Source organism: Diaphorina citri, unplaced genomic scaffold (assembly GCF_000475195.1).
Source record: "Diaphorina citri unplaced genomic scaffold, Diaci psyllid genome assembly version 1.1 scaffold226, whole genome shotgun sequence".
Taxonomy (NCBI): Eukaryota; Metazoa; Arthropoda; class Insecta; order Hemiptera; family Psyllidae; genus Diaphorina; species Diaphorina citri.
Genome location: NW_007377663.1, coordinates 90,364 through 104,181, shown reverse-complemented (window position 1 = coordinate 104,181; position 13,818 = coordinate 90,364). Strand labels below are relative to the sequence as shown.

General features: G+C 42.0%; 3 protein-coding genes across 3 annotated transcripts; 1 reads left to right on the top strand and 2 right to left on the bottom strand.

Annotated features, from left to right (window-relative positions):
- Positions 1 to 37: 37 nt before the first annotated feature.
- Positions 38 to 1,620, bottom strand: LOC103506309 (N-glycosylase/DNA lyase-like). The gene is made up of 4 exons (XM_026821394.1): positions 1,407 to 1,620; positions 951 to 1,035; positions 596 to 722; positions 38 to 149 (listed from the first exon to the last, which is right to left on the bottom strand). Exons 1-4 carry the CDS (start codon positions 1,547 to 1,549, stop codon positions 46 to 48), a joined length of 459 nt encoding a protein of 152 aa, XP_026677195.1. The 5' UTR covers positions 1,550 to 1,620; the 3' UTR covers positions 38 to 45.
- On the bottom strand, positions 1,596 to 5,472 carry LOC103506308 (N-glycosylase/DNA lyase-like). The gene is made up of 4 exons (XM_008470692.1): positions 5,370 to 5,472; positions 4,517 to 4,750; positions 3,829 to 4,073; positions 1,596 to 1,622 (listed from the first exon to the last, which is right to left on the bottom strand). The coding sequence occupies exons 1-4, from the start codon at positions 5,470 to 5,472 to the stop codon at positions 1,596 to 1,598; spliced, it is 609 nt and encodes a 202-aa protein (XP_008468914.1).
- Positions 5,473 to 7,137: 1,665 nt separating this feature from the next.
- LOC113466198 lies at positions 7,138 to 12,791 on the top strand. The gene is made up of 9 exons (XM_026821389.1): positions 7,138 to 7,345; positions 8,218 to 8,549; positions 8,842 to 9,085; positions 9,425 to 9,551; positions 10,096 to 10,099; positions 10,575 to 10,663; positions 11,166 to 11,478; positions 11,586 to 11,795; positions 12,534 to 12,791. The coding sequence occupies exons 1-9, from the start codon at positions 7,138 to 7,140 to the stop codon at positions 12,789 to 12,791; spliced, it is 1,785 nt and encodes a 594-aa protein (XP_026677190.1).
- The last annotated feature ends 1,027 nt before the right edge of the window (positions 12,792 to 13,818 follow it).

Genomic DNA, 13,818 nt, shown 5'->3' with positions numbered 1-13,818 from the left:
GACTGGGTAGTCCTTTATCGCCAATAATTGAAATAAACTTTCGACTCACATTTTGTCTATCATGCCTGAGATTCGGGCGATGTTGTTGTTAGAAGAACAGAGGAAGGAGAAGATATTTTCCGTGAGGTCCTGGTTTAGCATTCGAATACCTGGGAATGATAAAGAAAATAATAAAATAGAATGTAGTTTGTCCTCTACAGCTACCTGAAAACGGCTACTTTTTCTGTGGCGTACAATATCTCTTAGTAGTGCGGTCAAACTTGGCGGGGCGAAGCGCTACCACGCTCCTTAATATCTTGTTTATCCTGTCCGAATAGGACTGAAAAGTTCTTAATAACCTCGCTCAGTGGTACTTAACTTCAGTGATCTATTGGGTGATGTTTTCAACGTGCTATCACCGCTCCGTTGAAATGGGGGTCTTTTCTGACGAAATTCCTGTGTGCGAAGTCCAGTATATAGGACTATTGCACCCAAAAGAGTTACTATTTACTATATCTACATCTGTTTCTTTCTCTTATTTGCTCTATTAGTCTATTTTGAGTGGCGTGGTTCTCACTTGAGCTCTTCCACACAACGACTAAGTGGCGACACTCACCCACAAATTCCCCACATGTCCGTCTGAAGAACGCATCTCGGTTGCTCCACTCAGCATATAACTCTGGTAAGTTCTGATCCAGTCTGAAATACTCCTTTAACATTGTCTCCACACTGTTAGCGTTCAGTTTATTATTGTTTCTTTCTCTTATTTGCTCTATTAGTCTATTTTGAGTGGCATGGTTCTCACTTGAGCTCTTCCACCCAACGACTAAGTGGCGACACTCACCCACAAAGTCCCCACATGTCTGCCTGAAGAACGCATCTCGGTTGCTCCACTCAGCATATAGCTCTGGTAAGTTCTCATCCAGTCTGAAATACTCCTTTAACATTGTCTCCACACTGTTAGTGTTCAGTTTATGTTGAGAATACACTTGGTAGTGGAGATAGCTGGGATCTGCCCACAGAGTCCACACATGCTCCTTGAATACGCCTTGAAATCTAAACAGGATGGTAGTGGATATGGAATCCATTGGGTTTAAAACTTGGAAAAGCCAGCCTAGTTAGCTTGGAGGTAAGTGCGTTTGCCTTGTAAGCGCGGGTTCGAGTCCCGCCCGGGGCGGATTTTATCTTGAACGGATAAGATTCGTTCCCAAAACGACTGACTTTCTTCTATCCTGTCTTCCTTCTTTCGTCGATTTCGGGCCGATAAGACCTTAGCAGTTACGATAAGACCTTAGCCTCCATTAAACCTCTTTAAAAAAATCACCATTAAATTAAAAAAAAGTCATTTAGAAAATTAAAAACAGTGTTGCCAATATATCACATCCGCCGGCTGATAAATTTCTTCTATACAGTGTTGTCACACATACCTGTTGCCAAGTTTCTTCTCGTCACTCGTCAGCTGTTTCCATCTGAAGCTTTGGCCTCCCAGTAGAGTCAAGGTCAAACTAAGCTCTATGGCGGGACATAGGATCTTGCCTGACAGATGATGCACAGTGTTGCCTAAACTCATGATTGCTTCTCTTGTGCTGAAATCTGGTGACCGAATTGAGAATTACTCACTCGAGTAAAGTTGACTCGAGGACCTGAAAGAAGAACAAAAGGCAAAGAGGGAAAATTATTTCTAGATGTCTTAAATATTTGAAGATGTTTGATAGAGGGAACTATAACATTGGTCTTATCGTCCCGAAATCGAAGAGACAAGGAAGGCAGGACAGGAGAAAGCTAGCCATTCCGAGGAAGATCCTTATCTGTGTATGTTAAAGTTTGTCCCAAGTGGGAATACAACTCTCGACCTAGCGCTTACAAGGCAGACGCGCCACCCTCCAAGCTAACTAGGCCAGGCTGGCGGATGTGTTTTTGATATTGTCTACTATTGTACTATTACATTAACTTTATGCCTTTACGACGTTACAGCTACGCCACTAACAAGGTAAACCCCCTCGCACAATTCTGTTTACATAAACACTTCTCGTTACTATGGTAACCGATAGTAACCCGAACGAGATTTCACAGTTTCCACATTATCAAAGGGCTGTGATATCTTCAAAAAGTTCATTGTTTCCAAAGCTTTATTTTCAGTTCGTTCTTTTTTTTTACTATTTTTCCCCCATAAAGTACTATTCGTTTTAAGTCTCTCTTCGAAGTTTTTCGACGTTTCACACCACCTTATCAACGCAGAAAAAGTTTCTTTGAAAAACTTCATAGTTCCAAGAAAAAGTTTTTTTGGATTCTTAGTCCTAGTACCAAGTTTTCACACCACACTGTGAACGTAAATATTAATATAAAATGTTTCTTGTAGCACCCAAAGACCCAAATTGCCTAGGCAGGTATGGATGGTAAATAGATCTTAAATCTACTCTATCGCTTTCAACAAGGCCCCTTTCGGTACCTACTCACCTGTACCAATGGAACGGTGTATGATGACAAGAAGATCCAATGTTTGCCACCAGGTAAGTCACCCCTTTGAAACACTACGTATAAGGTAGAATCAGAACAGTGGAAACCATTGTAATCAGAGATGGTGTATTGGAACATAGGGAACGGGAACACTGTGTTAAGATGAATAGAAACAGTAGGAAATATCAAGAGCTTTCTTCATGGCCCTAGAAAAAGTTCACTTGTTGTAATCAAAGATGGATACTCACCTGTACCAATGGAACGGTGTATGATGACAAGAAGATCCAATGTTTGCCACCAGGTAAGTCACCCCTTTGAAACACTACGTAGGTATTAGGTAGAATCAGAACAGTGGAAACCATTAAAAGCCCTTCTCATGATACTAAAGTTGAATTTTTCTCTCTTTTCTTTCAAGTAGGAAATCTAGCTTGAAAAAAAAAAAAAAAAAAAAAAAGTGCATATCTGCATATGAAGACAAAAAGCAACAATAATTATGCGTGGTTGGTATTCAGATCCGGAAGGAAGACCATCTGGGTGACGATAATGTGGGTATGCGACTATTCAGGGACCTTGACGCTGAATAGCAGTTCTGTTAATACGGTCACGTTAAAGCCCTATCTTTTTCTTATCCTTTTCCTATTTATACAGGGTCGGCGTTTCTTGACAGTCTCTTCAAGGCAGCCGTGTTGTGTACCTCGTGTCCTAATAAATTTTTCTCACTTCGCTTCGCTATACTAATAATGAGAAAGAATTGCAATCGGTTCAAATTTTCAAGAGGTAAAACGATCTTTATTCTGATATTTCTGATGCATGTGTTTCTGTTTTCATTCCAGCTGAGGCAGCACCCCGCCGGGAATCGAACCCGGGTCTCCCGCGTGCAAGGCGAGCGCAGTGACCACTACGCCATGGGAGCTGACCTTTTCTTTCAAGTAGGAAATCTAGCTTGAAAAAAAAAGAGCATATGAAGACAAGAAGCAACAATATGCGTGGTTGGTATTTGGATCCGGATGAAAGACCATCTGGGTGACGTTAATGGACGACTATTCGGGGACCTTGACGCTGAATAGCAGTTCTGTTAATACGGTCACGTTAAAGCCCTATCTTTTTCTTATCCTCTTCCTATTTAAACAGGGTCGGCGTTTCTTGACAGTCTCTTCAAGGCAGCCGTATTGTGTACCTCGTGTCCTAATAAATTTTTCTCACTCAAGTCTAGGTTTACACAATGTTTCAACCTTTTCTTCGGTCTCCCTCGCCCTTTTCTCCCCCCCCCACTTCTATCCTCTCAAATCTTTTCCCTATGTAGGGAAAAGAGTTGAGTTATATAATATATTTTTTTTTGTCTCATCATTACTGCCTAATAGAAACTTTATCACCCTACAAACCATCACCCACCTTAGCTCCTATACCGGGTAGTCGTTGCAGCTCCTCTCGGGCCTCCTCATAGCTCTTCCCTCCCAATCTCTCCAACCAACTCTCTCCTCCCCCCTGTATAATATACTCGGCCGATTTCTGTATGAACTTGGCCCGGTAGCCAAAGCCAAGTTGTCTCAATTTGGCCTCTACCGCTGGCCGGGCCAAGGCGTCGATGGAGGGAAAGGCGAAGAATTTGGTGACCGCTGGACACGATTTGGCGTGGCCTGATGAAGAAATGGGATGTCGAAATATCAATGAAGAGAAGACTTTGAAAATGTCCCGAGTGAATATCACACGAGGCTTGTACACCGAAGGTTCCGGGTTCGATTCCCGACAGAGCTGAAGTTTTTACAGTTCTGTGGTTGAAATACGGGGTACACTCAGCCTCGTGAGGACAATTCAATGGCTTCTATGAATGAGTAGCGACCAGTGTCGGCATTACTAGAGTAAAAAGAAAATTTATAGAAAACTTAGACTTAGTAGATAAAGGAGATACACAAAAATCGTGCAGTATTTTTCCTCCCTCCCTTTTAGATATAAATTAAAGATATCAAGTTAGTTTAAGTACATTTTTTTCCTTTAAACTTTTTCTACGAAATATAAAAGAAGACTTTGTCTGGAATTCCGAAGTAAAGAGACTTTTCAGTCTCATTCTAGCAGAATTTACCTTTGTCCAAACCATTGGCGGCAGTTTTCAGTCCGTTCTTAGCTCCCGTTCTGTTACTCCGCCCCTTCTCACAGTCACCGACTAGATTCCCATCACTATCCAGAGTACAAATCAGAGTCCCGTATTCCTTGCACATTTTGTCTATCATGCCTGAGATTCGGGCGATGTTGTTGTTAGAAGAACAGAGGAAGGAGAAGATATTTTCCGTGAGGTCCTGGTTTAACATTCGAATACCTGGGAATGATAAAGGAAATAATAAAATAGAATGTAGCTTGTCCTCTACAGCTACTTGAAACAGCTACTTTTTCTGTGGCGTACAATATCTCTTAGTAGTGCGGTCAAACTTTGACTTGGCAGGGCGGAGCGCTACCAAGCTCCTTAATGTCTTGTTTATCCTGTCCGAATAGGACTGAAAAGTTCTTACTAACCTCGCTCAGTGGTACTTAACTTCAGTGATCTATTGGGTATTGATGTTTTCAACGTGCTATCACCGCTCCGTTGAAATGGGGGTCTTTTCTGACGAAATTCCTGTGTGCGGAGTCCAGTATGTAGGACTATTGCACCCAAAAGAGTTACAATATACTATATCTACATTTGGTTCTTTCTCTTATTTACTCTATAAGTCTATTTTGAGTGGCATGGTTCTCACTTGAGCTCTTCCACACAACGACTAAGTGGCGACACTCACCCACAAATTTCCCACATGTCCGTCTGAAGAACGCATCCCGGTTGCTCCACTCAGCATATAACTCTAATAAGTTCTCATCCAGTGTGAAATACTCCTTCAACATTGTCTCCACACTCTTTAAATACAACGTATATTCTATTCTATTCTATCCTTAAACATACTCACCCACAAAGTCCCCACATGTCTGTCTGAAGAACCCATCCCGGTTGCTCCAATCAGCATATAACTCTAATAAGTTCTCATCCAGTGTGAAATACTCCTTCAACATTGTCTCCACACTCTTTAAATACAACGTATATTCTATTCTATTCTATCCTTAAACACACTCACCCACAAAGTCCCCACATGTCTGTCTGAAGAACGCATCCCGGTTGCTCCACTCAGCATATAGCTCTGGTAAGTTCTCATCCAGTCTAAAATACTCCTTTAACATTGTCTCCACACTGTTAGCGTTCAGTTTATGTTGAGAAAACACTTGGTAGTGGAGATAGCTGGGATCTGCCCACAGAGTCCACACACACTCCTTGAATACGCCTTGAAATCTAAACAGGATGGTAGTGGATATGGAATCCATTAGGTTTGAAACTTGGAAAAGCCAGCCTAGTTAGCTTGGAGGTAAGTGAGTCTGCCTTGTAAGCGCGGGTTCGATTCCCGCCCGGGGCGGATTTTATCTTGAACGGATAAGATTCGTTCCCGAAACGACTGACTTTCTTCTATCCTGTCTTCCTTCTTTCGTCGATTTCGGGCCGATAAGACCTTAGCAGTTACAGTTCCCTCCATTAAACCTCTTCAAAAAAATCACCATTAAATTAAAAAAAAGTCATTTTAGAAAATTAAAAACAGTGTTGCCAATATATCACATCCGCCGGCTGATAAATTTCTTCTATACAGTGTTGTTACACATACCTGTTGCCTAGCTTCTTCTCGTCACTCGTCAGCTGTTTCCATCTGAAGCTTTGGCCTCCCAGTAGAGTCAAGGTCAAACTAAGCTCTATGGCGGGACATAGGATCTTGCCTGACAGATGATGCACAGTGTTGCCTAAACTCATGATTGCTTCTCTTGTGCTGAAATCTGGTGACCGAATTGAGAATTACTCACTCGAGTAAAGTTGACTCGAGGACCTGAAAGAAGAACAAAAGGCAAAGAGGGAAAATTATTTCTAGATGTCTTAAATATTTGAAGATGTTTGATAGAGGGAACTATAACATTGGTCTTATCGTCCCGAAATCGAAGAGACAAGGAAGGCAGGACAGGAGAAAGCTAGCCATTCCGAGGACGATCCTTATCTGTGTATGATAAAGTTCGCCCCGGGCGGGAATCGAACCCGCGGCCTAGCGCTTGCAAGGCAGACGCGTAACCCTCCAAGCTAACTAGGCTAGGCTGGCGGATGTGTTTTTGATATTGTCTACTTTTCTTCTATTGCATTAATTTTATGACTTTACGAGGTTACAGCTACGCCACTAACACGATGAGCCCCCCTCACACAAATCTGTTTACATAAACACTTCTCGTTACTATGGTAACCGATAGTAACCCGAACGAGATTTCACGGTTTCCACATTATCAAAGGGCTGTGATACCTTCAAAAAGTTCATTGTTTCCTAAGCTTTATTTTCAGTTCGTTCTTTTTTTTTACTATTTTTCCCCCATACTCGTAAAGTACTATTCGTTTTAAGTCTCTCTTCGAAGTTTTTCGACGTTTCACACCACCTTATCAACGCAGAAAAAGTTTCTTTGAAAAACTTCATAGTTCCAAGAAAAAGTTTTTTGGATTCTTAGTCCTAGTACCAAGTTTTCACACACCACTGTGAACGTAAATATTAATATAAAATGTTTCTTGTAGCACCCAAAGACCCAAATTGCCTTGGCAGATATGGATGGTAAATAGATCTTAAATCTACTCTATCGCTTTCAACAAGTCCCCTTTCGGTAATGTCCCAACAAGGGCCACAACCACAACCGCCGGCGAGGGAGAAAATCATAATCCCAACCAAGTACAAGACCAACAAAAACTCTCGCGGGAAACCTCAACGCCAAGATGCAGCGAGTAGTTCGTCACAAGCGGACCCTGATGAAACAATTATCATTCCTAGCAAATACAAGGGATTGGATCCGAACCAGAGTGCGCCTCCTAACTATGGTAAGTTTAATGAATAATCGGTGCACTCAGCCATGTGATACCTCAGAACTGAAGGTGAGTTGACAGATCCTGGTTAATTGAAAGGGTAGGTAAATGGGAAGTGGTGAGTTTACTCCCAAGTCGCAAAGAACGTATGAGTTAGGTAGCATGAAAAAGACTGAACTATATCAAAGAGGTCGGTGTCCATGCCTGCATAGTTCCTCATATAGTCAGCAGCAAAAGAACTCTAAATGCAGTTCTCACTGAATGACTCAGTTTAAGCAACGTTACCCGTGCTTGGTATCTTGGTTTTTCCCCATCCGTGGCACAAGTTCCCCCATCCGTGGCACAAGCTCTGCTTATACGGGTGGGTATACCATTTATAAGAAAAATTATGTTCTGGGTTTTTTTGTCAATCAAATATAAATGGAAACTAAAAAAAAATTTCATTTTTAAAAAAAAATATTTTTTTGGTTTTTTTTTTAAAAAAAAAAAAAAAGGAAAAAAAAAAAAAAAAAAAAAAAAAAAAAATGGGTGACCAGGAATCCCGTGATGGTTTTTACCAGTCCCACTCAATCTGGGTGAGTAGGCGGATAGCTTGTCACCGAATGAAGGGTAAAACAGCTGTCACTAAAAACATTAACAGTTATACATATAGAGCAGGGTTTCTCAAAGTGTGGACCTTGAGATAATAGGGGGGAGGGGAGTGAATTAGTAGCGTCCCCCCGCCCCACCCCAGGTCACATATGGGTTAGGCATTGTAGGGGCACCGCACAACTTTGAACGGTCATTTAAGGCACCGCGGCCCATAAAGTTTGAGAACCCCTGATATAGAGTATTCTGTATGATTATGCGATGGAGAAATACATAAACTTTTTCAATTTTTCTGCCAGGCTCGGACAAAATCATCATCCCTACCAAGTACAAATCGAAGCGACCCTTACTCCAACCCCCGTTAGACCCTCAACAAAGTCTCCTCTGGCAGCTATTAAACGCCCCAGGCACGGAAGCCCCCATTCAAACCCGAGACCAGCCGACTCTTCCCGAAGCCCCGTTTGAAGAGCGAATAGTCATCCCGAGTAAATATCGGGAGATGCCGCCCCTGGGCAGGGGGCCAGTGGGGGATGCGGAGATGTCAGACATGGAAAAGACCCTGGTGCATAAGATTAGCTTTCCGCCCCTGTTTGAGGAGCGACCGCCCCTGAAGAAACCCGTCGTTTATAAGGTAAAGAGGGGCAGGTATTTCAGGGATGGCTCATGACATAAGCCTCTTTTTGCTCCAAGCACTGGTATTTCAACCCTTCCGTTCTTGAGTGAATCAGTTGCTATCAACTCAAATGGACGAGAAAAGACAATACAAGACTTATGAAAAGGTTACTTTCAATATAAATGGACTTCAAGAGCAATTTATGGCATACTCTAGCGTTCTATTTCCCTAGTTCCCACCTTTACAACCATGCAACTTGCGAAAGGAAACGAATTATCCAACGAATATTATTCTTTTTTCTTCATTTCAGAGCCGCTGGTATAGGGCAGCTCAAAACCCGCAGCCCAAATCCAAATGGCGGGATACCACCCCACCTCGACTCAAACTGATGAAGGCGCGATACAGGAATGAAGACTTCAACCTTATTGATGAACATGGCAACATAAAGATACCCAAACTGGAAGTGGATGACATCTTGGAGGAGCAATTGAGGAAGGAGAAACGCGAGTATTTGGAGGAGAGGGCCAAAGCTGACACTGTGACTTGGGCGGTACGTAAAAGTTTAGGGCGTTAAGCGAAGGTTTCTTAACGCGATATTTGTGCAAAAATTTCATTCGTTTAGACCTGAAATTTGCTCAAATAGTTTGAACACAAAAAACGGTCTGTCCAAAGATGAGGTTAGGATGACATCTTGGAGGAGCAATTGAGGAAGGAGAAACGCGAGTATTTGGAGGAGAGGGCCAAAGCTGACACTGTGACTTGGGCGGTAAGTAAAAGTTTAGGGCGTTAAGCGAAGGTTTCTTAACGCGATATTTGTACAAAAATTTCATTCGTTCAGACCTGAAATTTGCTCAAATAGCTTGAACACAAAAAACGGTCTGTCCAAAGATGAGGTTTGACCGCTGGACACGATTTGGCGTGGCCTGATGAAGAAATGGGATGTCGAAATATCAATGAAGAGAAGACTTTGAAAATGTCCCGAGTGGGTATCACACCAGGCTTGCAGACCGGAGGTTCCAGGTTTGATTCCAGACAGAATCGAAGATTTCGGCTCTGTGCTTGGAATACGTGCACTTAGCCTGGTGAGGATAATTCAGTAGCTTCTATGAATGAGTGACGACTACTGGCGGCAATACCTGAGTAAAAAGAAAACTTATAGAAAACATAGACTTAGTAGATAAAGGATATGCACAAAAATCAGGCAAATTTTTCCTCCCTCCCTTTTAGATATAAATTAAACAAGATATCAAGTTAGTTTAAGTACATTTTTCCGACACAGACCACAAGCGTCCAATGTAGCAGTTGTTTCATCGCTACGAAATAAAAACGGCGGTGAAACACTCATCTTTTTTAAAAAAAAAAATATATAAATGGACTTCAAGAGCAATTTATGGCATACTCTAGATCTAGAAATCAAATCCGGGACCTTCTAGATAGCAAACACCACGTTACATCCGAACGAACCGTGCTCCTATGGTCGTTCTAGTTCCCACCATTACAACCATGCAACTTGCGAAAGGAAACGAATTATCCAACGAATATTATTCTTTTCTCTTCATTTCAGAGCCGCTGGTATAGGGCAGCTCAAAATCCGCAGCCCAAATCCAAATGGCGGGATACCACGCCACCTCGACTGTGAACTACATACCAAATTTCAAGTCTCTAGCTTATACCGTTCCCGAGATATTGTTAAATTACACCAAAAACCGCCAGGTGGCTTTGCGCGCCGGAGGTACCAAGCGAGCGTCTTGACCACTACGCCAACGAGGCAGGTATACGACTTCAACAGTCTAAATAAAAGAGGCTTTTGATCAGGTGTTAGATAGGATCTAACAACTAATCATTACTAGATTATGAAGACAGATATGTTAAGCTGTGTTAAGCCGCACATGGTCGATGTCGCCTGAAACCGTACACTGCCTCGACAACATAGACTCGCCTCGTCGATCGACAGCGTCGGCTATGTATGGACCCAGCGTTAGATAGGTAAGTCAATATGTATAAAGGTTTATTTCAGGTACGTTATTATTTCGTGTGTTTCAGGGATTCCCCTGCCGTCTGATTCCTCCATATTCCGAAGCCAAAATCAACATGTTTGCCAGAGCGAAAAAGGTGGAAAAAGAATTTGGAAGGTAAGTACAAATTTATAGAAAATTCTCAACATTTCAAATCATCCTCAGTGTTGTGACGAATCATGAAATTTATATAATTGGGGGAACGACATTTTCGACAAGCATTCATCTGTTCATCGTGAACACAGTTGAAATTCCACAGCTGGGAATTTTAAAATTCAAAATCCTGTTGGAAAAATATGGCCCAACCTTCCGAAGACGCCCCACACTTGAATTTGAACATCCATAGTATTAAGGTAAGTACAAATTTATAGAAAATTCTCAACATTTCAAATCATCCTCAGTGTTGTGACGAATCATGAAATTTATATAATTGGGGGACGACATTTTCGACAAGCATTCATCTGTTCATCGTGAACACAGTTGAAATTCCACAGTTGGGAGTTTTAAAATTCAAAATCCTGTTGGAAAAATATGGCCCAACCTTCCGAAGACGCCCCACACTTGAATTTGAACATCCATAGTATTTATCACGGTCAACATTCCATTCATCATTCCCCAGATTCCCACGTGCCCTTCAGCAAGTCATCTCCGAGGTCCAATCCGACTACGAGACCGCCATGAAGAAGGCTGCCATCTACGCCAAACTGTCCGCCCCCGCTGAGCAAGTCCGCCTCAACATCCTAACCTGCCCCAGATCCTTCCCGGCCTTGGTCATTCGCGGTCCAATCTCCTGGCACACCAACGTACAGCTGGCCAAACATAATTTAGACCATAACCTGTTCACTCTGAATCAGGTCATAGTGAAACTGAATCAACTGTGTGTGGATGAGTTCAGGAATAAGTTTATCGTACCGCGGGAGGCGCTGGAGAAGGTAAGGAAACTAAATGAGGTCAGTCACTCACTATCACTTTTGTATGTATTATTCTTTGTATGTATTGTATGGTGCCCATCTACGCCAAACTGTCCGCCCCCGCTGAGCAAGTCCGCCTCAACATCCTAACCTGCCCCAGATCCTTCCCGGCCTTGGTCATTCGAGGTCCAATCTCCTGGCACACCAACGTACAGCTGGCCAAACATAATTTGGACCATAACCTGTTCATTCTGAATCAGGTCATAGTGAAACTGAACCAACTGTGTGTAGATGAGTTCAGGGATAAGTTTATCGTACCGCGGGAGGCGCTGGAGAAGGTAAGGAAACTAAATGAGGTCAGTCACTCACTATCAGGTAGACATGACAGGCGGGAGACCTTGTTTAGACTGCTGGGGTAAAGGGACTTTTCAGTCCTATTCGGGCAGGATAAACAAGGTATATTCTATTCTATTCTATCAGGTAGATATGACAGGCGAACCTTTTCAGTCGTACCTCACGTACCTGTCAGGCCTACCTGATGGTGAGTGGCTGGTCCAAGGAAACAACGATAAGGTAACTTTCATAATCAAACAACAATCGTTGTCAAAGCATTTGAAATCTGGACGCCATCTTCATATGAAATTTTAGCTCTTTGAACTCATTTTTTGTTTGTATTTCCTGACTCCAGAATCGGTTGATTTTACACAGGCAATGACTTTCAGGGGTCAAGTATACTCCATCTGGTCAACAGTCTAGGTTTACCTTGCCTTTGGGTCAATTTAAACAAACCATTTACTGATGAAAATTTGCAATAAAACAATAAGTTGGGAAATAGGCTTCTTAGCTCTTTGAACTCATTTTTTGTTTGTATTTTCTGACTCCAGAATCGGTTGATTTTACACAGGCAATGACTTTCAGGGGTCAAGTACACTCCATCTGGTCAACAGTCTAGGTTTACCTTGCCTTTGGGTCAATTTAAACAAAGCATTTACTGATGAAAATTTGTAATAAAACAATAAGTTGGGAAATAGACTTTTTTAATTAACCATTGGCAATTCATCCAAACTTTTTTCAAGGTGTCCATGCCACTGCTGTCCACACAACTCGAATCCATCACGACGGAGTTGTGCGATCAAAACCGAACCTACCTGACGGAAGAGTGGCTGTCGAAATGTTGCGAGCTTCTGGTGGAACATGCAGACGCTTGGAAACATCTGGTGCCATTGAGCGCGAACAATCCATCGTACAAACAGGTAAGCATTGACAAGTCATGCTCGCGAGTTAATCTGCAAGACATACCGCAGTACAACACCAGAGCACATAATCTGGCCTGAAAATTGCAAGGCATAGGACTCAGGTGTATGGTAACTATTACCACCCGCAGTTAGACTATGGAATTCTCTCCATAGGAATATAAGGAACTCACAAAGTCTAGGAGCATTCGCTTTGGTGTCTGTCTGTCCCCATAGAAGGACTTATCCTAACCTAGTCGACCTATATATCAAATTAAAGGTCTTTTTACCAGGAACACGAAAATGGTGGTGCAAATTTTGTCCAGAGAACAAAAAAAAAAAAAAAAAAAAAAAAAAAAAAAAAAAAAAAAAGAAAAACTGGTTTTTGGGGGATTTTTCACATTTTCTCACACAAATGAGCTCTGATCTTGATATTTGTCGCGACGACCTATGAACGACCTATCGTTAATTTGAGAACGGTTTTAGCGTCATCCATGGTAAGCTACGCCGAGCAAGGCCAATAAATGGATGGGTGACTTAAACATTATATTGGTAGTTATTAGGAAAATTAAAAGGAATAAAGGAAGAACGGGCTCTAGTCTTGATTTTAAATTATTACATGAAAGATACCGCGGATACCACGAACAAACCGCGGATACCGCGAACAAATCGCGGATATCGCGAACAAACCGCGGATATCGCGAACAAACGCGGATACCGCGAACAAACCGCGGATACCGCGAACAAACCGCGGATACCGCGAACAAACCGCGGATTTGAGATAAGTCGACCTGCTTTTAAGTTGTTATTCAAATAGACGAAACTCATATAGGGTAATGTAAAAGTAAAAAACTCTATGGAAAAATGCTTTCAAGTTTGTGGATTCGTGTTTGGATTTTTATTAGTGAAAACTGAAAACACATCAATTTTTATGGTTTGATTTCTCGTCACAGCGAGATTGAAGCTGGAACATCAGTGTAGCAAATAGGTAATATGTAGCTACAGACTTCAGTCGATTCTAGCGTCTAGGTAACATCAAAAACTACAAAAAATCTCATAAAGTCATAAACCCGTGATAGTGTCGTTATGTTGTGTGACAGAGAGTTTTCGATTGGATTTTTACTTTCCT

Bases quoted from the DNA above. Each gene is read 5' to 3' on its own strand.
- LOC103506309 (XM_026821394.1), bottom strand. From the start codon at position 1,549: ATGAGTTTAGGCAACACTGTGCATCATCTGTCAGGCAAGATCCTATGT. The intron at 1,036-1,406 runs GTATGTGTGACA...CATCCTGTTTAG, and splicing joins GAGAAGAAACTTGGCAACAG to ATTTCAAGGCGTATTCAAGG. The intron at 723-950 runs CTGAACACTAAC...AACAATAATAAA, and splicing joins AAGTGTATTCTCAACATAAA to CTGAACGCTAACAGTGTGGA.
- LOC103506308 (XM_008470692.1), bottom strand. From the start codon at position 5,472: ATGTTGAAGGAGTATTTCACACTGGATGAGAACTTATTAGAGTTATAT. The intron at 4,751-5,369 runs GTGAGTATGTTT...TATCATTCCCAG, and splicing joins GACATGTGGGGACTTTGTGG to GTATTCGAATGTTAAACCAG. The intron at 4,074-4,516 runs GTAAATTCTGCT...TTTCTTCATCAG, and splicing joins CGCCAATGGTTTGGACAAAG to GCCACGCCAAATCGTGTCCA.
- LOC113466198 (XM_026821389.1), top strand. From the start codon at position 7,138: ATGTCCCAACAAGGGCCACAACCACAACCGCCGGCGAGGGAGAAAATC. The intron at 8,550-8,841 runs GTAAAGAGGGGC...TCTTCATTTCAG, and splicing joins AGAAACCCGTCGTTTATAAG to AGCCGCTGGTATAGGGCAGC. The intron at 10,664-11,165 runs GTAAGTACAAAT...ATCATTCCCCAG, and splicing joins GTGGAAAAAGAATTTGGAAG to ATTCCCACGTGCCCTTCAGC.